Here is a 24070-nt window from a genome sequence, read left to right as displayed (position 1 = left end):
CAATCCAATCGAGCATCTGTGGGATGTGCTGAACAACTTACAGGACTTAACGGATCTGCTGCTAACATCTTGGTGCCTGATACCACAGCACACCTTCAGAGGTCTAGTGGAGTCCGTGCCTTGACGGGTCAGGGCTGTTTTGGCAGCAAAAGGGGGGCTGACACAATATTAGGTCATAATGTTATGCCTGATCGGTGTATATATTCTTGTATATGTATATATTATGTATATATTTTTTTTAATTGCTGTAGTAATCAACATGTTACTCTAAATTGTGGTTTATTTTGTCTAATCCTGACAGACAAATAAGCCACCATTTAGTGTCATACTGCTGTATTTAAAAAATAATTATTATATATAAAAAAATGGAAACCTGCTAGAAACCGCCATTTCTACTCAATCTGGCAGGATGATTACATATTTATGTAACTGTAAGAGAATATTGATACCTTTTCCTATCCTGCTGATTATGTAACACCGGTCCAAGTATTCTGTTACTCCACAAGTGTGGCTGTACGTGACGTTCTTGAACTCTGATGCATTAATCTGTCAGTGGGAGGAAAAGTCATAATATATCTACATCCTGATTGCCGACAATTAAAGAATCCATTCACCGACTGGTTTCATTTAACCAAACCAAATCAAAGCCCTAGAACTGACACCAGCTTGATGATATGCTGGAAAAACAGCACTAATGAATGGAGACGGAGACAGAGGTCAGATCACAGTAAAGCATGACTGATGGAGCACGGGTCTGAAGAGACCAAAAGACAGGCAGAAACACAGAATAAGTCACATTATTAGACAGGCAGCAATAACTGTGTCGACTACTTAGACAATAAACAGCATTTTAAAGCAAAGGAGCACTACTGAAAATTATCAAAGTTAATGTTTTTGGGTGTGCTATGTATTTTTATGCATAGAAACAGGCTAACATTATCTTGGGCTCACGTCAAAGTCTCCAAAGCACTTCACAAAAGGAGCCGTGTTATCATTTTTTTCCCATAATTGAAATAAAGCAAAAATATTAGATGAAAAACAAACGGTAGTTAGATATGTTGCTTGGTAACAAACTAAAATAAGTTAAGTTGAAGTACAAAAATAAATAAAACTGAAATAAAAATAATTTAAAGCTAAATAAATATAGAAAATGAAAACTGAATGTATAAAATTGAAAATATCAATAACTACAATAGTATGTGTATGCATATATTGCATACATAAACACACACATGTATAGATGCACTTTTATGATGATAGATGCACTTTTATGATGGGTAGATGCACTTTTATGATGGATAGATGCACTTTTATGATGGATGGATGCACTTTTATGATGAGAAATGCACTTTTATGATGGATAGATGCACTTTTATGATGGATAGAGGCACTTTTATGATGGATAGATGCACTTTTATGATGGATGGATGCACTTTTATGAACGATAGAGGCACTTTTATGATGGATAGAGGCACTTTTATGATGGATGGGTGCACTTTTACGATGGATGGATGAATGCACTTTTATGATGGATAGATGCACTTTTACGATGGATGGATGAATGCACTTTTATGATGGATAGATGCACTTTTACGATGGATGGATGGATGTACTTTTATGATGGAGAGATGCTCTTTTATGATGGAGAGATGCTCTTTTATGATGGATAGATGCTCTTTTATGATGGATAGATGCTCTTTTATGATGGAGAGATGCTCTTTTATGATGGAGAGATGCTCTTTTATGATGGATAGATGCACTTTTATGATGGAGAGATGCTCTTTTATGATGGAGAGATGCACTTTTATGATGGATAGAGGCACTTTTACGATGGATGGATGCACTTTTATGATGGATAGAGGCACTTTTATGATGGATAGATGCACTTTTACGATGGATGGATGCACTTTTATGATGGGTAGAGGCACTTTTATGATGGATAGATGCACTTTTATGATGGATAGATGCACTTTTATGATGAGAGATGCACTTTTATGATGGGTAGATGCACTTTTACGATGGATAGATGCACTTTTATGATGGATAGATGCACTTTTATGATGGATAGATGCACTTTTACGATGGATGGATGGATGTACTTTTATGATGGATAGATGCTCTTTTATGATGGATAGATGCACTTTTATGATGGAGAGATGCTCTTTTATGATGGAGAGATTAATTTTTATAATGGATAGATTCACCTTTATGATGGATAGAGGCACTTTTATGATGGATGGATGCACTTTTAGGATGGATGGGTGCACTTTTAAGATGGATAGAGGCACTTTTATGATGGATGGATAAATGCACTTTTATGATGGATAAATGCACTTTTATGATGGATAGAGGCACTTTTATGATGGATGGATGAATGCACTTTTATGATGGATGAATGCACTTTTAGGATGGATAGATGCATTTTTACGATGGATGGATGAATGCACTTTTATGATGGATAAATGCACTTTTATGATGGATGGATGCACTTTTACGATGGATGGATGGATGCACTTTTAGGATGGATAGAGGCACTTTTAGGATGGATGGGTGCACTTTTAGGATGGATGGATGCACTTTTAAGATGGATGGGTGCACTTTTAGGATGGATGGATGCACTTTTAAGATGGATGGGTGCACTTTTATGATGGATGGATGCACTTTTACGATGGATGGATGGATGCACTTTTAGGATGGATAGAGGCACTTTTAGGATGGATGGGTGCACTTTTAGGATGGATGGATGCACTTTTAGGATGGATGGGTGCACTTTTAGGATGGATGGATGCACTTTTAAGATGGATGGGTGCACTTTTAGGATGGATGGATGCACTTTTAGGATGGATGATGCACTTTTAGGATGGATGGGTGCACTTTTAGGATGGATGGATGCACTTTTAGGATGGATGGGTGCACTTTTAGGATGGATGGATGCACTTTTAGGATGGATGGATGCACTTTTAGGATGGATGGGTGCACTTTTAGGATGGATGGGTGCACTTTTAGGATGGATGGATGCACTTTTAGGATGGATGGATGCACTTTTAGGATGGATGGGTGCACTTTTAGGATGGATGGGTGCACTTTTAGGATGGATGGGTGCACTTTTAAGATGGATGGGTGCACTTTTAGGATGGATAGAGGCACTTTTATGATGGATAGAGGCACTTTTATGATGGATGGATAAATGCACTTTTATGATGGATAAATGCACTTTTATGATGGATGGATGCACTTTTACGATGGATGGATGAATGCACTTTTATGATGGATAGAGGCACTTTTATGATGGATAGATGCACTTTTAGGATGGATAGAGGCACTTTTAGGATGAATGGATGCACTTTTAGGATGGATGGGTGCACTTTTAGGATGGATGGATGCACTTTTAGGATGGATGGGTGCACTTTTATGGACTTTATGAAAAACGAAGCAACAATTCACTGCCATTATAAAGCTTGAAAAAGCCAGGATATGTTTAATATAACTCTGAATTGAATCGTCTGAATGTCTTAATCGTCATATACATCTGGGATGACTTGAGGGTGAGTAAATCATGGGCTAATTTTCATTTTTGGGTGAACTAACCCTCAATACTTCAGCGAATGTAAGACTTTTTAAGGCCTAAAAATGTTGATTTTGAAATGTAAGACCCCGCGGGTACCCTGAAGTACAAGTGTAACCAAATAAAGTGTAGACACTTGAAAGATGCACCATTTTGGTGGCACATGGAGATTCCAAAATAGTCGCTTCTTAGGTTGATTTTCATTTAGGATGTTCCCTTAAAAAGGCAGCTACCAATGCCTAAAAACTAGAAAAGGCAGCTCATTAAGTTTAGGAACAGAGCTGGAATCTGAGAACGAGAGTGTGCCTGTTACTACAAGAAGACTCTCAGTGTCCATTAGTTATCGGATATGATATTTCCCTTTTCATCCCTCCCAACGGCTTCAATAAGACCCACACAAGCACGTCAGCCGTGAGAAACACGCGGGAGGCTCGTCAGGGGAGAGTGTGTGTGTGTGTGTGTGTGTGTGTGTGAGGGAATGGATGTAAATGGACCCTTACCTGCACTGCAGAATCAGAGCTGGAGTGAAATATGCTCTTGGTTGTGCTACAAACAGATTTAGGTCACTTGCTTACCTTCCCTTCAAAGGCCCTGGAGAGAGAACATTAGCGCTAATGGCATAACAGCGTGAAAACAAAGGAATCGGATGCTTCGGGTGTCTGAATACAGCTATACTATAATAAAAACAGCATCTATAGGTGCAATCTGAAGGAAAATATTCCTGTAAGCTGCCACAGCACAAATACAATGTAAACGGTTTGATTTTTGAGGCTTCATAATCATCAGTAAAGTAGAGTTGCTGAAATTTTACTCGATTTTTCACTGCTAACTAAATCTGATTCAAAGCATGCTAATACTAAATATCTTAAAACTTCTTCTTTCTGTCTAGAAGCACCTGGAATATTCAAAATTGTGTCCTGAATTTAGCGTTGGAGTATAAAGCAGTTAAAACTTGCCCTCAGGAAACACGAGTTTCCATAGATATTCTTTAGTGCAGATAATTCAGTTGTGATGCATACGCATGCAAGTTAAAAAACATCTAACCTATTTACATCCTGCGTCATAGAGGAATTAACATACACAATGGATTTGAGACATTATTAAAATTTGCATAAAGCAGAAATGAAAAAGAAAACATGGGGTGGAGGGCAATTTAAATAAAAGTCATGCTGACTGAACATATGTACGACACTGAGTTCCTCCTTTTGAGGGGTGAAGAGAACAAAATCACCGTATCAGGAAACAAAAGGATGTGCTTTTACCAAAATACCGGCTTAAAGTGCCCATATTATGATATTTTAAAAGGTTCCTAATTTGGTTTTGCAGGTCTCCAATAGGATTACATGCATCCAAGGTCAAAGAATTGGTCAGATGGCCTAGTCCAGGGGTTTTCAAACTTTGTGATGCCAAGGACCCCCAAATATGATGAGTCTTAATGAGGGACCCCTAAAATCCATCTATATATTTTTATGTATGAAAAAAACATTTAAACTGTTTAAAGTGTGACATTATAAATACAACATATTGTTTCCGAACTTAAATTGGCTATACTTAATATAGTTGGATGTATAAATCTGAAGAAGAACATTTTCAATTAAAAATGATATACTTAAGAATTGCGTTAAGAATTCTGCTTTAAAACCCCAGTGAGCGAGATAAAGGGGACTATAGTGAGGAAAAACTCACTATAAAGATACAAAACAAACATAAACAATTCTGGAAAGTATGTATACGGCAAGAAAGGAGAGAAACATTTAGAAATGAAACCGTTAGAATGTTCGGTAAACTTTGTCCATTTTTGCTTTGTCTTTTTATTCTCTGAAATATTTTGGGGACCCCTTAGAACCTTCTGGAGGACCCCTTGGGGTCCCCGGACCCCAGTTTGAAAAACCCTGGCCCAGTCTGTTGTGATTGGTCTACTCTGTTATGATTGGTCAGATGGCCCAGTCTGTTATGATTGGTCAGATGGCCCAGTCTGTTGTGATTGGTCAACTCTGCTCTGATTGGTCAGATGGCCCAGTCTGTTGTGATTGGTCTACTCTGCTCTGATGGGTCAGATGGCCTAGTCTGTTGTGATTGGTCAGATGGCCCAGTCTGTTGTGATTGGTCTACTCTTCTATGATTGGTCAGATGGCCCAGTATGTTGTGATTGGTCTACTCTGCTCTGATTGGTCAGATGGCTCAGTCTGTTGTGATTGGTCAACTATGCTCTGATGGGTCAGATGGCCCAGTCTGTTGTGATTGGTCTACTCTGCTCTGATGGGTCAGATGACCCAGTCTGTTGTGATTGGTCTGATGGGTCAGATGGCCCAGTCTGTTGTGATTGGTCTACTCTGCTCTGATTGGCCAGATGACCCAGTCTGTTGTGATTGGTCTGCTCTGATGGGTCTGATGGGACTGGAATTACTGACGACTTGTTTCAGCAGTTCAGAATAATTTTATTATTTTAGGAGACAACTTTATTTGCTGTGCACTTTGATCACTTTGAAAGTTTGCAGACCTTTGACATTCACAAATAGCTATGAAAGGTAATAATCAAAAAGCATAATCATTTTAAAATATCTGTTAAATAATAAGTGTTCTGCAAGAACAAAGCCTTAGATAAAAATGTATGAATTGTTGTCAGAAACATTTAGCTCTTCACCCTTAATCTGAAGGTTTAGCACATTTAGGCAAGGTGTATTTTTCAGTAGTTTCTCAAAAAAATAAATAAAATAAACCAGCTCTGATTATATAGTTTCTTTAGGACAAACAGTCCCATTGTACATGCTGACAGCCCGCAGCTGTTGTGTATTACTCACAATTAAGACTTGCTTGTTACTCAGTGGTACGTTAGACTATAAAAACTCATTTGGAAAGTCAAACACAGAACCAAGCACAAACTACACTGTGATTATATTCAACGCACAACGCTGACTGCAACTACACCGTTACATGAACACCAAAAAAGTCTAACAAAACTCTTACAAGAGAACATGCGCAAACTCGACACTAAGTGAAGACGCACGTTCATTAAGCGTGATGGAAAACCCCAAACCGAGTGTGACAATAGGCACACGAGAGAATAATTATGTAAACTCAAAAGCAGACAGTCAGGTGTCCATGACAGGCCTCGTCTAAACAAGCAGGCATATTCAGAGGGCATGTGCGCGCGTCTGACGCTGAGCTAAAGGTCCTGGCAGACGGCCTACACGTCAACGCTTGCAAATCTGCCCCAATAAAACGACTCCCAGATGCCCCTGGCCTCCTCACCGCTCATAAACAACAGTCCTGTGTGAGAAACACAAGGTTTATATGGGCTGGAACCAGCGTTAGCTGCAAACCTGATGATTCAAGCAAACAAACAAACAAAAAACTGCTTTTTTTTTAAGGAATTTTCAGCTTTACTACAAAGACAGAAGTATGATCTCTAAGTATGGGGAACAGGGGATTATTACATGATCTAAGAAGCACCATAATTATTGATCCTATAGTTCTCCTATGTGCATTAGCCTAAACGCTAGTGTTAGCACCATTACATTGAGATGTCTATACATATCGTGGTACACAAACGGCGCACACGGAAGGACTAACATCCCATCATCATCATCAGTAGGTGGAGCAGCAGTTACAAGAGTCCGTGCACGTGTTCGGGAAAGGAAAACAAAAATCACTCCTTTGATTCTCGTAGGGAAGAAAAACACGCAAATACGTCTATGGAAGCATTCACATCATCCAAAACTATTTAGCTATCACATTCTGTACAATTATGTTTTCTGTCAAGCTTGTGGCTTATTACATCTATCTACAGTACAGTAAAATTTCCGCAGTACAAAAATATATTACAAATCTCCTGGAATATTTACATGGGCACTTTCTTGACAAAAAAAAAAAAAAGGTAATCAGGACTTGTAAGAGCTTGTCAGCAGAGTTGAGCACGCAGGGAAGGAAAATTAAAACTTCAACCGCGGTACACAAGCCATCCTCCCAGATAAAAGTCCAGCACCGACAGAGTTCGCAATATTGTGCCTTTTTTTCCTCTTCAAGGGATAAAAACACACATTAAAAATTCACTGCATGCTTTGGCAGACTCTGAGCATTAAAGAGGAAAAAAAAGGGAGAAAGTGGGGGGAAAAAAGCAAAGTCCTGTCACAAAAAGATCCGCGCGTCCACTTCGGTTTGGGTACGTCAGCAGGCGCTGACAGAAGCCGCCCTCCCCACCCAGTCTTCTAGAAAAACATCCTGAAAACAAGCAGAACCTGCTTTAGTACGACACACACACACACACATATAAACGCACAAGAACGGACGACTCCAGAAAACATGTCATTTCCAATTGAATTTCTGTACCACAAACAGCGTAACGATGCATAAAGACGCACTTCAGAGCACGCTAGACCCCTGAAGATGACGGGCATCTGTCCGCACTCCTGTTATTTACCACGGCACACCGTAGGCTGCGTGGGGAACTGAAGACTTCCATGCTGTCATTAACATGCATGAATACATGCGCTTCTGCCCACAAAAGCGTTCATCTTGACCACATGCTCAGAATGCATCACATTCCACGCCAATGGAAGAGTCTGGGTAAACAAACTCCTACTAGAGTCTAATAAACAAAGAAATGATGTATGACGGTCGATTAATAGTGGCTCTAACAATCCTGGAATCATGGTTTACATCTGTGGGAGAAGGTCAGAGGTGAGTTTAGAGTATCTGTGACCCAGGCGGATGGTATCGTCAGCTTTGATTAATTAACATCTTCTCTTGGATCGAAGGTTATTTATTGATCTGCCACCCACATCCCCCCCTGAGATCTCGAAGCCGGTGTGTTGCATGTTTAGGTTTGGAAAGGCCATGTCTCGTTGCAGTGACACCGGCGCCATCTGCTGGAGAAATTCATATCGAACGGTCTTCAGCAGGAAAGCTGTCCATCTAGCACTTCAAAACACGTGGCCCACGGCGAGCTCAAATGCAGAAGAAGTCGACGGCTCCTTCGCTCTTAACGTTACAGGTTAAGTTTCTCACCTGTAGATGTTGGGGTCCAGCAGCACCGCTGTGTCCTGAGGAAGCTGGGAGAGATGGACCACTTTGGTCTTCAGCTGGGGGCGGTCAGTCTCGCTGACCCAAGCGTCTGGAAGTCTGTGGACATCAGAAAGACAGAGAAATATGGGTTATTTCTAAAGTAAAGTTGCATGCAGTGTGCATAGTATGCAAATGTTCTGCATGGGTTGACTTGCTGCGTGTCAAATTGTGCATTATGCAACATAATACACAAGATATTTTGCAGCGTGTTGAGCACATTGCATTGTGGGATATAGTATTCTACAAAACCAGAGCATACTGCATAGTACAGGGCTCGACATTAAGCATGTTCACATGCTTGTCCTTCGGACAAGTAAATCTGTCATCCACTTATCCGAGTAAAAAATGTGCTTGTCCGGAAAAAAAAATAATTTGTGTGTTGTAAATAAAATTTACTCTGAAGCAATATTCTCAACAGTGTTCAATCAGCTTTGACATATGCATATTTGTGATATTTTGACCTTTTATAAAGGGCATTTTCCCCTAATCTTATTAAATATAGGCAATGATTCATATTTCCTTTTATATTCTTAAATTGGATCAATAAATTAAATTTAAAGACGACACTGGCTGTTACCAGTCAAATTAAATAATTTACACTGAAAAATTACAACTGCATTAAATAATGTTATGAGATTGTTTTAAATATTTTTTTAATATACATATAAGAAATGTTGGAAAGATGAAACTAAACCACCAGTAGGTGGCAGCAGGTGACCGTCTGAATGAGTGAGTCACTGAGTCGATTCAGTGAAACGGCTGATTCAATCAAGAATTAGGCTGTCGTTTACGAATAGTTCATTGAATCTTTGATTCTATCGATTCATTCAAAACGCTGAATCATTCACTAACACGTTGTTGCTGTGACACTCGTTCTGCTGTGATCTTTTGGAACTATTTTCGCTGCTGAAATAGAACAAAAACACTCAAAATTGCATCAAATTGTAAGTGACTTAATGTTAATAATTGTTTATGGAGCTGTCATTTGAAATCAGTGTCATTTTCAGTCGTGATGTTATTCAGGAAAACAGCACTCTTGGTAATGTGACATTGCAACTGAATCATGTTATAAATATAAATAAACTCCACATTTCTACATTTTTATGGCAGTGTGTTAAGTGAGTTTCTCTGTGAGCGGTGCACGTATGTTTCGATTTCTCCTCGAGAGGCTGCGCGAGCGTAAACCGTGCGTTAGTTACCGTCAGTTCATTATACATTATTATCATTCACTGTCAATCGCCACTTACAGTAATGAATGCAGAATCATTCTTGCATTTGGGTGATTCCCTAGTTATTTTTGTTAATGACGTTTTATCAGGCTACTTGTCCGTCGGGCAAGTAAAATTATCTTTCACTTGCCCCTTCAAAAAATCCACTTGTCCCGGACAAGCGTTAATGTCGAGCCCTGTAGTATAATATATTCCATAGTTTAATCCAGTCACAACGCACTCAACATACTATAGATGGCAAAATGTGCAATAAGCAACAAAGTAAACAAGATATAGCGCACCGAACACATTGCATTGTGGGATATAGCATTAAACAAAACCAAAGCATACTGCATAGGGGTGGGAGAAAAGATCGATGCATCGCGATTCGTTATCTAACGATTCAGAATCGATTCTGTGTTCAATTCAAACGGCCACTTCGCCACTGTGTCTGCGCACGCTGTCTCCCCGTTTCAAAAATTTATTTTGCCTATTAAATGCAAAGTTTTTAATTTCAAAAGCATTTCTAAATTAAGTTCATATTTCCAACAAACGAAATGCTGAGCCAAAATAACGAAGTGATGCTCAAGTAGGCTATACGGCGCTTTCCTTGCCATTATGCTTAATAACACTCCTATCCCAGTGGCCGGGATATACATAAACCTACCAACATCCGTGGCATAATTTTGGGATTGACTTATCGAATATTGCTAAACTACTGCACAATGTTTCAAACGAATGGAAAATTCTGAACAAAGACTTCGTTTTGGCGAGTGATTGGTTAAATGTCTCTATGACTGCTGCAGCTCGGCAAGTTCTCTCATGTGAGATGTTATGCACTAAATAGATTTTTTTGTGACTCTAACCAAAGTAAACTTTTTTTTTGCTTTAAAAACATTTTTTGTTAAAATGTTCTAAAGAAACTGAAAAATTGTAGTTGTAAATTGAGAACTGTTTATTCTTAGTGAGCCACACAATTGCAAAGAACAATCATTATGTTTCATTAGAGCTTGTTAATCTTGACTATAACTTTGTTCATAAAATAAAAGTATTGAAAGAAATCTTCATAATCATTTTTAATATGGCAATACTGTCAAACAGATATTCTAACTATAAACAAAAAACATAGCTCCAATGTTGGTTAAAATGTAAAGTTCATGTATTTGCATGGCAGGATAATTAGTTACCAAAAATGTATGTTAAGAATCGTTTTGGGAATCGGATCGTTACTCCCAGAATCAGATCGAATCGTTAAGTGCCTTAAGATTCCCACCCCTAATACTGCATAGTATAATATATCCCATAGTTTAAATGCAATGCGCCAAACATACTATAGATGTTATAATGTGCAATACAAGATATAGTGCACTGAACACATTGCATTGTGGGATATAGTGTTCTAAAAAAAACAGAGAATGCTGCATAGGATAATATATGTTATAGTATAATGCAACTATATCCATCAGTATAATGCAATGCACTCAACAAACTACGTGTGTCAAAATGTGCAGTGTGCCCATTGTATAGGATGTCCAACAATTCAGTGTGCTAGACTTTATAATATCCAATGTGATCATTAAAAATCATGATCATCTTAGCTTTAGTCAAGGGCCGTTTATATTAAAATAAGACTAAAAATGCAATGAAATTATATATGTTACATCACAACAGTGATATGTAATAGCGTCACAACTATAATCACAGGATAGGGTTGAGTCAGGTACACTGGGCCCTCGCAAAAAAGTATACTAGTATGTAAGCAGTGTGCTAGCATTTAATTCCAATGATAGCTTACATATAAATATTAGCATTTGCCAGATAACACACAGACACACAGCCCTTCATTCCACCATCTCCTCCAACACACGTTCCACTATGAGGTTATTAAAAATGCCGTTATTCCATGGAGGAGCCTTGTTTGGCTCCGGCTTGTTGTGGTGACCCAGAAATCCATTTTAAACGTCTCCCGAGACGACAGCGTCTTCGGTGTTATCGCTGAGCTGACAAACATTCCTCCAGCTGAGATTGATGTCCGACTCAGAATAGCAGCGTGCATACGCACACAGTCCCGTGAGGAGGTTTGCATGAATGTAAAGGTATGCAAGTGTACCAATTATCACAACACGGACCATTTTAGCTGGCGTAACACTGAGGTGCAACGGTGCAATTAGCAAAAAAAGGCTCATTTACCATAGACGTCATTTTAACCCGTTTAAAGCAGCACTAGGTAGTTTTTGCTCTCGGGGTCCCCCTACAGTCGGGAAACAGTATTGTCCTCTACTACTGTCGTAAACTCTGTCACTCTACATCAGTGGATGCATCGCACGTGCATTTATTGACATGACAACTATGATAGCCCTGAACATAGCAGGAGTTCACATGCAGGTGTTCGGCTTGCGTCGCGTGTGAAATGTCTTCATCCCAGGTACAGTGGCATATGTTTCAGCATGTCATATGAATATCATTTCATGGGTTTTATTTTTTTTCAAACGCCAAATTATCGCGATGCTCACGTTTACAAGCCAGCGTCATTATAGTAGCCTAGTCTATTGGTTCCCGTTTTACAGAATCTATATGATACTTCAATTCAATGTTTGAGTGGTTGGTAATAACCATATATCGTCAATATTATAATATCAAGCTACCCTAGATGAATCTGCAAATGTGAAAAATCGATTTGCATTATAGCTTGAGGCAAGACAAATAAACCAATATCACAGACATGTTAGGTATCCTAAAATATGATTTTGTACGTCTTATCATATGTATTTACTTGCAAGAATGTAGCCCCTCCTCCTTCAGCTCACGCCAACGAGCAAACGCTGGCCAATGTTGATCCTCCTGTCTTTAATCCGATCACTTTCTCGTTTCCTCTTTTTGCTTTTCTCCGACAAAACCTTTGCTTTCTTATTTTTCTGTGCTGCTTCGGCCATGACTATAACATTCGGCAAACAAATAATAGTTTGGCTCGCATGTCCGAATTTAAGGAAGTGGGGGTGGTGGTGGAAGTGACGTATATGCCGTAAAGCAGTCGAATTTTGTAGTTCTTTTTTTTCTCGGGTTACTACCCGAAACCCGAAGTTTAAAAGTACGATTAAAAACGATACAGACCCTGTCAGGCTGAGGCAGTCGTGTCATTCAACATATTGTAAGTCGATGTATCATCACAAGAGGTTTGAAAATATATTATAAAGGTTGAAAAGTTACCTAGCGCTGCTTTAAGATTAATGCTTCTAGTGTAGCATTTACACTAAAACTGGTGAAATTACAGTGGGAATCTGAGAACGGTTACAGGTAACATGTTCAAAGGCAAAGCCACGGAAATGTTGAGAGCAAGAGGATATTTGGGTTGGACAAACTTCAAAAAGACAGTTTTGTTTCCAGGCGGATGGCGATTGACGCAGGCCAGCGCTCTTCAATCCACTGGACTTGACGATAATGTGGACGATTACCACACTGATCTGAATCTGAATGCTCAGGTGGGTCTGATGCATCTCTGAACATCAGGACACAACAACAGATGAGGATAAAAAATGGATTTAGTGAGAAAAGGGATTGAGAGACAAAAGTAAAGCGTGTGAAAATATGTGAATGGAGGAGAAACGGCACAGTACTAGTGTTAGACCGATATATTGGCCGGCCGATATATCGGGCCGATATTTGCGATTTTTACGTGTATCGGCCGATATAAGGCTGCTGCATTCGCCGATATTTTTCCCCTGCATTATTTACAGACAGGCGTCCACAGGGCAGCTCTCACCTTCTTCAAACTCTCTTGCTCTCCCTCCCTCGCGCATATTAATCAAAATCAATTGAGAATTGACACGATGGTAAAAGGTTGAAAGACTGAAGTTTCACGTGGAGCATTGGGAGTTTTTTTCCTGAATTACCGCTGGTGTTGCTCTACAAGAGATTAAGTTAAGTGCACCTACACTCTAAAAAATGCTGGGTTAAAAATAACCCAAGTTGGGTTGAAAATGGACTAATCCAGCAACTGGGTTGTTTTAACCCAGCGATTGGGTTGTTTTAAGCAAACATTTAACCCAACCGCCGGGTCAAAACAACCCAATTGCTGGGTTAGTCCATATAGTCCATACAGCATTTGTTAAAAATAACCCAGTACAGTCAGTGTGCATTTTTTTTGCTGCTTGCTTGATGATACTGTGTGCAATAGTGTAATTATTTTATTTATGCTTAAAAATTTATTTTCAGAATTTATTTTCACCACTGAACTCTTTTTCTTGTTCTACCTCACCTGTTTTTACTATTTGTTAAATATGTTTTTTTTTAGTTCAATAAATTTTCCTTTTTTAAATTGTAAATTTTAAATTGTTATCATCATGATCATTGTGTCATTTTTATAATGTAAATTGAGGGAGCAAAAGCAGTATCGGATCCAAATATCGGCTCAAGAAAATCAGCAGCCCGTATCGGTCTTCGGCTAAGGCTGATGAAAAAAATCGGTATCGGCACTAAAAAAATCCATATCGGTCGATCCCTACACAGTACCTACTATTTTTGAGATGAAGAAACATAATTCCCCAATGACCAACACTTGGCTAGCCAAAATGTCTCATAAAGAGCACATTGGGTCAGATACTGTATACAACGTGCTAAAATTGACCTTCTGTCCTTCTAGTGTGATGAATGCAATGGAGGCGGCAACAACCACAATTCCCTGTGTGGCTCATTATTTGATCAGAACAACAAAGTTTTTGTACAAAACTTTGCAAAACATAATCAGTTGTTAATAACAAGATGAGAACTTGAGCTTGTGCCTTGAATTTTTAGTTAAATGGTTTCGTGTTACAAATTGGCCGCATCCAAACATGTATACTTTACTACTATATAGTAGGCGAAAATCAGTATGTGAGTGTGTTAGTAGGCAAAAAGTACACTGATGACCTACTATTTCCAGCGAGATTCTGAAGTGCGCATCTAAAGGACACTTTACCATCCCATGAGGCCACGGGAGGATTCGTGAATTGCAGTGAAGCGACACAACTGACGCTGACAGGTCACATTACAGTAACAACATGATGGATATAAGAAGTCCGGATTACATTCATACTACACACATTCATACTATATGGAACATACTTTTCTTTTAAAGGTTATGACTTAAGTACTTATTTAAAATAGGTACAAAAGCCATTGTGTTGCATACGGTTTCACATGTATTAACTATAGATAATTAAATTTATTTAACAAAATAGTAGGCAATGCATATATACTTGGGCTGGGTATTGGCACAAATTTCACAATTTGATTCGATTTCAATTCACAAGCTTTCGATTTTCGATAATTCAATATCGATTATTTTGGATATGTATCAGGTATAAAACATGGAAAATGTTCTCAAGGAAAACTAATTTCTGAACTAATGTTGTAAACTATGTGAGTCAGTTGATAAATTAGCCTACCAATATTGAAGGTAAAAATATTGTTATATCTTATAAAAATATAAGTTGTATACAAACACTTAAATGACACCATATTGTTTTTTTTAAATATAATATTAAAGTTATAATATTAACTTTACAATTACATAATCATAATCTACTCCAATTAATTTTTTTTTAAATATAAACATTTAAAGGGTGGCTGTCATAAAAACTTGCCAGATTTATTAAATATTGAAGAACATTGACAATGAATATCCTATGTAATGTGGTGCATATAATTAGCAAAATGCTCCTCTCTAGAGTTAATTTTTCTAGCTGACTAACGAGTTTATGGACACTGGATATGGTTTTTCTGAGGTAACTGTGACGTTACATGACATTGTTTACTTGTAAGCCGTTTTACTTACATCTTTCTGCGGTTTGAACACTGATTGACATGATATGGATTTCGGTAAGTTGTCCTGTATCTTTTAACACACTTTCAGAAGCTCATTCGTGTTTATTTCGCACTGTTACTGGTATTAAGGCGGAAGAGAAGATCCGTTCATGTTTGCTCCGCGCTGCTGGTTCTCTTGAGCTGAGCTGCGGCAGAGCGATCTCATGCCACAGCGGCATTTATGTTTTTGAATTTCGTAAAAAAAAAAAAAAAAATAGACTAATCGATTCTTGGGATTTAAGAATCGATATTGTTTTGTAAAAGTGAGAATCGATTAAAATCGAGAAATCAATATTTTTTTACCCAGCCCTATTATATACTGTGTAATGCTAGTTCATTCTGCACGCAGTCAGAGTTCATCTGTGTCTCTCTGCACACAGACACGCTGGAGGGAGGAATGCTAAACTTCTCCTTTGGGATTAATAACATCTACACAGTCAGCATGTGTGTTTTTAAGGCAGCTAATGTGACTTAAGGAGCCATCAGTGTGTGACGTATATCAGGTCATACATGTGTGTGTGTGTGTTTGGAAGCATCAGTGCATAAGGTCACCCTCAGGTGGCTCCTGACTCATATAAACGGCTGACATTTAGAGCACAGCCCTGAGGTGAGAGGTGCGCTTTCATATACTCACATGTCCTCCGGCGACCAATGAAGCAGCACCTTCACCTTCCCAGAATCCTCCTTCCGCCTGGCGATCACCTGCTCAATTGCACACAATGAGAAGTGTGTAAGAAGTTGTTTATGGGTTAAATCCATGCTACATCTACTGGCTGTGTTCTTTGTAAAAGAAACTGATGCATGCTGGTTAAATGGGACAGTTTTCATGGGGTTTTGAGAGCAGCAGGCGAGGCGGTGACTGTGGCCGTGAAGAGGAGGGCCTGTGCAGCTCATTAACAGTTTAATTAAAGACACAGCGGAGCAGCGGCCCAGACAGACGCTACTGGACCGTGAGAGCCAAAGCAAGACTGCGTTTGAGGACTATGGAAAGCAGTCATGCTGCTGATCAACTTCAGAAAAAAAAGTGTCCTTGAGTCAGTCTAATATGGCCTATACCAGGGGTTTTCAAACTTTATGATGCCAAGGACCCCCAAATGCGATGAACCTTTATGAGGGAATCCTAAAATCCATCTCGATGTACAAAAAAACATTTAAACTGTTAGATAAATAGTAAGTATGACATTATAAATACAACATATTGTTTCCAAAATTAAATTGGCTATTAATGTTGGATGTATAAACCCGAAGAAGAACATTTTCAGTTCAAGATGATTTGTGTAAGTTAAGAAAACTGTCTTACAACTCCAGTGAGCGAGATAAAGGGGACTATGGTGAGAAAAACTCACTAGAAAGATACAAACACATACAATTCTGGAATGTATACGGCAAGAAAGGAGAGAAACATTTAGAAAATGGCATTATTCGGTAGACTTTATCCATTTTTGCTTTGTCTTTTTACTCTCAGAAATGTTCTGGGGACCCCTTAGAACCTTCTGGCGGACCCCAGTTTAAAAAAAAACCTGGCCTGTACAACACCTTGTATACACAACTTGATCATGTCTGAATTTACACGGGTAGATGCATATTTTCCATACTTAAATAATTTGTTATTTTGTTCATCCTATTATATCAGAATACTAGGCTAGCTGTAAGCATACAGAGCAGTATATGAAGAGTTAATTAGCAAAAAAACGATAAACAGCATGTAAAAAAAAAAGAAAAAAAGAACTGACTGCAGTGCGTTATTCTCCACATATAGCACATTCTGAACCCTAAACACATTTTATCACAAAAGCCGGTATTGTCCACTGTCATAAGCGAGTTCACATTTTACAGCATAAACTGACGAGCGCCCTTGCTTATTTGTGAACAGAAGCCGATAATTCCATTTTAGCGAATCAGCACGCAGTATTCTGGTCAGATGACAAGGCTGCTAGTCACAAAGACGCGCTAGCTGAGGGGAGTTGTCAAAGCTGACTAAAAGAGGTCGAGGATTTATAATTTCGACGCTTGGTTGTCCTTATGCGTTGCGTTTGTGTGTGAGAGCAGCTTGTGTCTGTGTGTTTGCGTGTGCCCATCTGTTAGTATGCGTGTATGTGTGTGCACACAAAATTACAAATTACAAAGCAATTACATGGTTTTGCTGAACATGAAATGTGGAGTTATCTGCTTTTGCTAAAAAAAAAAACAGAACTTTTAATATATATATAAAAAAAACATACTTTCAATTAAGTCACTGTATATTTTTTGTTATTACTTAAAACATCACAGCTGCAGTTTGATTGATATTACTTGGAATGCTTAATTTATGAAAATTAAGAAAAACTGAGCTTTGCAAATTAACTCTTCATATATACACTACATTGTGACCACAATTCTTTAATAAAACAAGGACAAAGTGTGGGAAACATTTGTATATTTTTACTGCAAAAGGCCTACTGTTTTTTTTTTAAATAACATGTGAAGCAGTATTCAATATGCAAAGAAACAGAAAAAAGAGCACATTGTTCAGGGTACAATGAGTATAGAGCAGGAATAGTGTGAGTAGTTTGCTAGTGCAGGGCTCCAGACTGCATTTTGCGACTAAAATTTGAGAGTGTGCGACTGAATTTTACATCCAGTCACACATGTGCGGCCAGTAAATTTGCCAGCTGTCGGTACTGGAGAAATTAAGAAAATACACTTACTATTTCTAATTGATAGACGTTATATTTGGAAAATTCTATCTTTGCCAGCCGTTTCTATGAGATAATATTAAACCATTTGTCCGTGATGCATTTTTGCCATTCGCAATCCAGAAGAGAGAGAGAGAAAGCGAGTGAGCCAGTCAACTTAATGAGTGACGATGGCCAAGAGAACTAAAAAGTTTAGTCTGCTTAAACTTTAGGGATGTTCTGTGATTTTAATCTAATTTTATTTTCGATTTCGGCTTACAAGAATTATAAAAAGATGGTCTGAGGTAAAACTATTCCTATAGCCGTGTTCAGACGAGCGCGACATCCTTCCCTTCACAGCCTTGCGCTGTCATTTCTCCCTAAACCTAAACTTAACGTCAGAATCAGTGATTGTTGTAAACTGCAGTCTCTACTTTTGCTAAACTGCGGGATGTGTTTGATAATAAAGAGCTATTAAATGCACAATAATCTGCGCAAGGGACACAGTTTCCAACTTCAAGGCGGCTTATGTGTGTGTGCTTCGAAATGGACCGATTTGCACTTAATATTTTAGGCTTCGTGTGCGCGTCTAAACCATCAAATAAACAACAAATAGCCGGTGTCAAAATGACCGGATTGGAGAGTAGTTACTTTAACAGTTTTTATCTTAAATGGGCGTAAATAGTTTGGAGAAATAGGAGAATATGATATTATTAGTTCTGCATTCGGTCTTAAAGGGGCAGCGTCTGATAAACCTGCTGACGATTGAGCCATTAATTCGACTCGAACAAAAGGCAAATAGAAAACATTCACATCTCTTGAATGAATAACTTTAGATTTTATAAGCATTAATCAATCAATTTATACAGTGAAAACTATGCAGTATTACTTTACATTTAATTACTTTATTAGATTTATTTGTAGGTTTGTTCTTTCTAAGTAATATTAATGTTCGCAGACCCTTCCGAATGCCTGCACACTGGTCCATTTACAAATAGATGTTTTATATTTTTGTTCAAACATTGCTGTTTCTTTTGCTATAGATATTTTACTCTTCAGATTATAAAGCCATGTTAATTATGTTCTTAATGGTTTTTTTTTCATAAAACAAAAACAAAAAAAACAGTATAATAAAAAGAACCGATAAGAATACCGTTAAAGGGTTAGTTCACCCAAAAATGAAAATTCTGTCTTTAATTACTCACCCTCATGTCATTGGACACCAGTAAGACCTCCGTTCATCTTCGGAACAGAAATGAAGATATTTTAGTTGAAATCTGATGGCTCTGAAAGGCCTCCATTGGCACAATGCACTTTACACTCAAGACCCTTAAAAGGCACTAAAGACGTCGTTACAAAGTCCATCTCACTACAGTGGTTCTACAATAACTTTATGAAGCGACAAGAATAGTTTTTGTGCGCAAAAAAACCCTAAATAATGACTTATATAGTGATGACGATTTGAAAACAAGGCATCATGAAGCTTCGAAGCGTTATGAATCAGCGAGTCGAATCAGCAGTTTGGATCGCCAAATTTCAGGAGTTTGGCTGTTTGACACCATAGACCGTAAAAAAATAGTTTGACACGCGATCTGAGTCATGATTCGGCTCACTGATTCTTCATAGCGCTTCGAAGCTTCATGATGCCTTGTTTTCAAATCGTCATCAGATGGACTTGTAACGACGTCTTTAGTACCTTTTAAGGGTCTTGAGAGTGTAAAGTGCATTGTGCCAATGGAGGCCTTTCAGAGCCATCAGATTTCAACTAAAATATCTTAATTTGTGTTCTGAAGACGAACGGAGGTCTTACGGGTGTCGAACGACATGAGGGTAAGTAATTAATGACAGAATTTTCATTTTTGGGTGAACTAACCCTTTAAAGTACATGATCGATAAGCAGTAGCTATCGGTAAGAGTAGTAATACCGTTAAAACCTTAACGATACCGATCCCTATTAGTAATACAGTGGAAATTAGTAGATTGGGTTAGCATGTTGATTTACGGTGTGCGCCCCTAAATTTTCTGGTTGTGCCCCTAAAATTTTCAGTTGGGGGCCAGTGTGCTCCTAGTGAAAAAAGTTAGTCTGGAGCCCTGTAATGATCCTGCTTGCTAAAGGAGTGTGGGTACCCACCGTACTGTGAAACACGACGCTGTGGCCCTTCCCCTGGCTCTCAATATGGGTCGCCAGATTGAGGCAGATGGCGCGATGACGGATTGCATCCATGGTTTGAGCGTCAAAAAAGTCATGAGGTCGCGCTGGTGGGAGGAAACAGACTACAGTTAAGAAGAGTTGAAGAGAGAAAAAGAGTTGAATTGAATTGAGAGCTGAACATGGATCAAAGATACACTGACACTTACGCAACGACCGCCGCCGTTTGTACTTCAGTTTCCTCCGTTTGTTGATGCCCGCTTTGGAAGGCGACTCTTCCTTCACCTTGGTTTGGCTAGAGAGTTTGGAGGAATTCTGGGAGCTGAAGTGGGTTGGCACGTGGCGTGCTAGCCCCCCCTGGGAGGCGAAGGTGGCATTGCAACCGCCCACCACACACTTCACAGAGACAAAAAACGGTAATTATAGTAAACAACTCGTAATGACTCCTAGCAATGCTGGGTTATAATTACAGGATGATAATTACAGAATTTTTATTGTCTAGCCTAACAAAAATACAGCAGTAAGGCTACAGTATGAACACGTAAGGTGCATCTTGTGATGTTTCACCAGTTATTCACATAAAAAAATATATTTGCATGTGCCTGTGTGTGCAAATAAGAGGCCGACCTTGAATGGTTTGTCTCCGCTGTGTGACAGCATGTGTCTCTGGAGCCAGCTTTGACTGGTGGATGGCGTGTTATACACCTTACAGCCTTTCCAAAGACACACGAAAACCTGCGGGCAACAGGTGTGCAAACAGTGAGTAATGTAAGAATTTCACTCTATACGTCAAAATTATGAGTAAATCTGAGAAAATATGTTTTTGATACATGTTTTACACACACACTGACCCCGCCGCGCTGTCCGTCTACGTGCACTCCGCGGATGTGTTCGGCCAGGTCTGGGCTGGTGTTGAACAGCATGTGGCACTGATCCCAGCAGCAGGGGTAAGATGAGCCCTTAGTGGAGGAGGAAGACACGCCACCGTGCCCGTTCATCATAGCTGGCGTAGAACGACCGCTGGACGCGATGCTCTCCATGTCCATGAGAGTACTGCTGATACTGAAACGATTATTACTGATATGATTATTTTGAACACACTACATCCAAAAATCCAATGTTCTTTAACATACATACGTGAGTGTATATTGTATTATTTCAGGGCTGTCAATAGATTAAACATTTTAAAAATCGCAATTAAATAGCGCAGTTATCATGAAATTAAGCATACGCCATTTATCTCATTAAACACATTCGTTTGGTCATAATTTGCTATATTCAAAGTAAACAATCAGATTGAAAGGTGATTCTCACAAAACTGTATTTTCTGCAAGCTTCAAGGATCATTTGAGACTCCAAAATGACACCAAATATAAGGAGTCTATATAATTCTATTATATAATAAACACACCTAAGCACTAGGGCTGGGCGATATAGAGACAGAGCGACACGCGTCATAATCTGAAGGCCACGCCCACCGGGGGGGAAAACAATCTAATGCTCTCCATTGACTTTGCATTGCGTGAAGCAATGTCATTTCGGACTTATAACAAAAAACAGAACAATGTCTAAAAGCTGATATGTGACAAAGTGTACAGCAAACAAGCTAAGCAAAACCCACAACCAAAAACCCAGACGTTTTTATAAGCTATTGACCCAAAAAACTAGCGTTTAAGGACAAAAAAGTGGATACAGGCCATTGAGACACGTTATATTACACTGAGAAGTACACCCACTAGAGGGGAACGTAATCAGCGACAGGAAATATCATATATTAAACTGACATTTGGATATTTGACTTAACAGTGACAACATATTTACTGCACACATAGGTATGATGAGGCATACTGAGTGTCAGGATCCCAAAATTGACCCATTCTTCAGCTGAAGCGTCACGTTTTACTGCCTTTATCCACTTTTGTCTCCTTAAACTCTCGTTTTTTGGGGTCGACAGCTTATAAAAACGTATTTCTGTGTTTTTTAGCTTGTTTGCTGTACACTTTGTCACATATCAGCTTTTAGACATTGTTCTGTTTTTTGTTATAAGTCCGAAATGACAAGGATGCAGCCTCACGCAATGCAAAGTCAATGGAGAGCGATGGATTGTTTTCCCCCCCGGTGTGGGCGTGGCCTAAATACGCTCTGTCTCTGGCCTAAAAAAAAAAAACCCAGATTTTTTCACAAAAAACCCGATTTACGATTTAAATCGACCGACAATATAAACGTTTTAACTTTATATTGTTTATGTAAAATATTTGCGGCTTGGTAGCACATACCTGGGGACCAAAACTTTCAGCATGTAAATAAACCCTGGCTATTCCACAGTATAGATGGGCACCATATATTTTGCAATATACAATATCAAAGGTTTATGAATTGATATGCAGATAAAATAATTTTTTATTAACAACAGTAGCTAATGTTCAAAAAAGTATAGGGAAAATGTAAATATTCTGCTCTTATTAAATATAGGTTAACATTGTTCTTTTATAGTCTCACACTGAACTGACCAACAGCTTCAGTGATTATTAAAAGGTATTATTTATAAAAAATAAAATAAAAAGACTTCCACAATACAAAACCCCTTTAAACTTTTAGTTTTACAAATCAAAACATTAAAAATTAAAATTGGATAATATTTAGAGCTTTGAAGTGCTGGAAAAAGTGCTTAAAAGGCCTTAAAGTGCTTGAATTTCAATCTCAAAATGTTGAACTAACCCTGAGATGAATAATGACAACATTAAATCCACGTAGTGTTACTACAGTAAATCATGGTGAATGTTGGTGATTTGACTGAAACCCCTGATCTTCTCTCATGTTGTTTCCACATCAGCTGTGTTTGATCTGATATCTGTGGTTTATAACAGAATTCTGCGTTGAACGCTTCCACTAGATCTCGCAGTAGCGATGTTATTAATACTGTGGTGAATTCAAACTCTTTATCTCCCAGCGCTGTGTAGTAACGGTGTCACGAGATCGGCCCGTTTCATTTTAGACGAGTCAAGCAGGACCACACGGAGATGCCAAAAAACTCCTAAATCAACTTCTTTGACTGCATAAACCTACGATTACTAAACAACTATATATGACAAATCACACATTATCCTTCCCCGGTGTGTGTGGAAACAATGCGAATGTACTGTGTCTGTACATGAATGCAGCGTGCGATCAGTGATCGATTGATCACGGTTTGTTGTTTGTGCATCTGACACTCACACGTTTACTGTACGACTCCGGTACGTCACCGAATTGCACTCTTTGGAAACAATTACAGAACACGACAGAGCAAAGCACACACTGGAATGAACAATTCACTAAAAACACAATGTGAGTCTCTATTCTCTCTGATGTCTGATGTAATCAGCATTGCCTTCTTTACATTAGCGCTGTCTTGGACTGGAGAGTTCAAAGGCTTTAAATGGCCTGATCACAAACAAAGAAGCAGAATCGAGTTAAATAGTTCGAATGGAAATTTCCTCTTACCAGGGTAACAGGTGCTGTAGATGCTCAGTGTGATTGTGATAAACTCGCGACTTAAAGGGTTAGTTCACCCAAAAATGAAAATGTCATTAATTACTTACCCTTATGT

General features: G+C 38.7%; 1 protein-coding gene across 6 annotated transcripts in view; it reads right to left on the bottom strand.

The window, feature by feature from the left end:
• Positions 1-5985: 5985 nt before the first annotated feature.
• The window catches only part of aebp2 (AE binding protein 2), a gene marked incomplete at its 3' end in the record, with an annotated part of 30206 nt that continues 12121 nt past the window's right edge, over positions 5986-24070 (bottom strand). The window contains exons 2-8 of one of the 6 annotated variants that reach the window (XM_079817824.1): positions 21333-21543; positions 21109-21216; positions 20691-20877; positions 20464-20588; positions 16313-16380; positions 8573-8686; positions 5986-7786 (exon numbers count right to left, since the gene is read on the bottom strand). In XM_079817824.1, the coding sequence (XP_079673950.1) occupies positions 7774-7786; positions 8573-8686; positions 16313-16380; positions 20464-20588; positions 20691-20877; positions 21109-21216; positions 21333-21543 (826 nt within the window). Of the gene's footprint in view, positions 7787-8568; positions 8687-16312; positions 16381-20463; positions 20878-21108; positions 21217-21311; positions 21544-24070 lie in introns of those variants that run through there. The other 5 variants (XM_079817822.1, XM_079817820.1, XM_079817823.1 and 2 more) reach the window with 5 other exon arrangements.

This window comes from Gobio gobio (genome assembly GCF_949357685.1).
Source record: "Gobio gobio genome assembly, chromosome: 5".
In the NCBI taxonomy this organism is placed as follows: domain Eukaryota; kingdom Metazoa; phylum Chordata; class Actinopteri; order Cypriniformes; family Gobionidae; genus Gobio; species Gobio gobio.
This window is presented reverse-complemented; position numbering and strand designations above follow the sequence as displayed.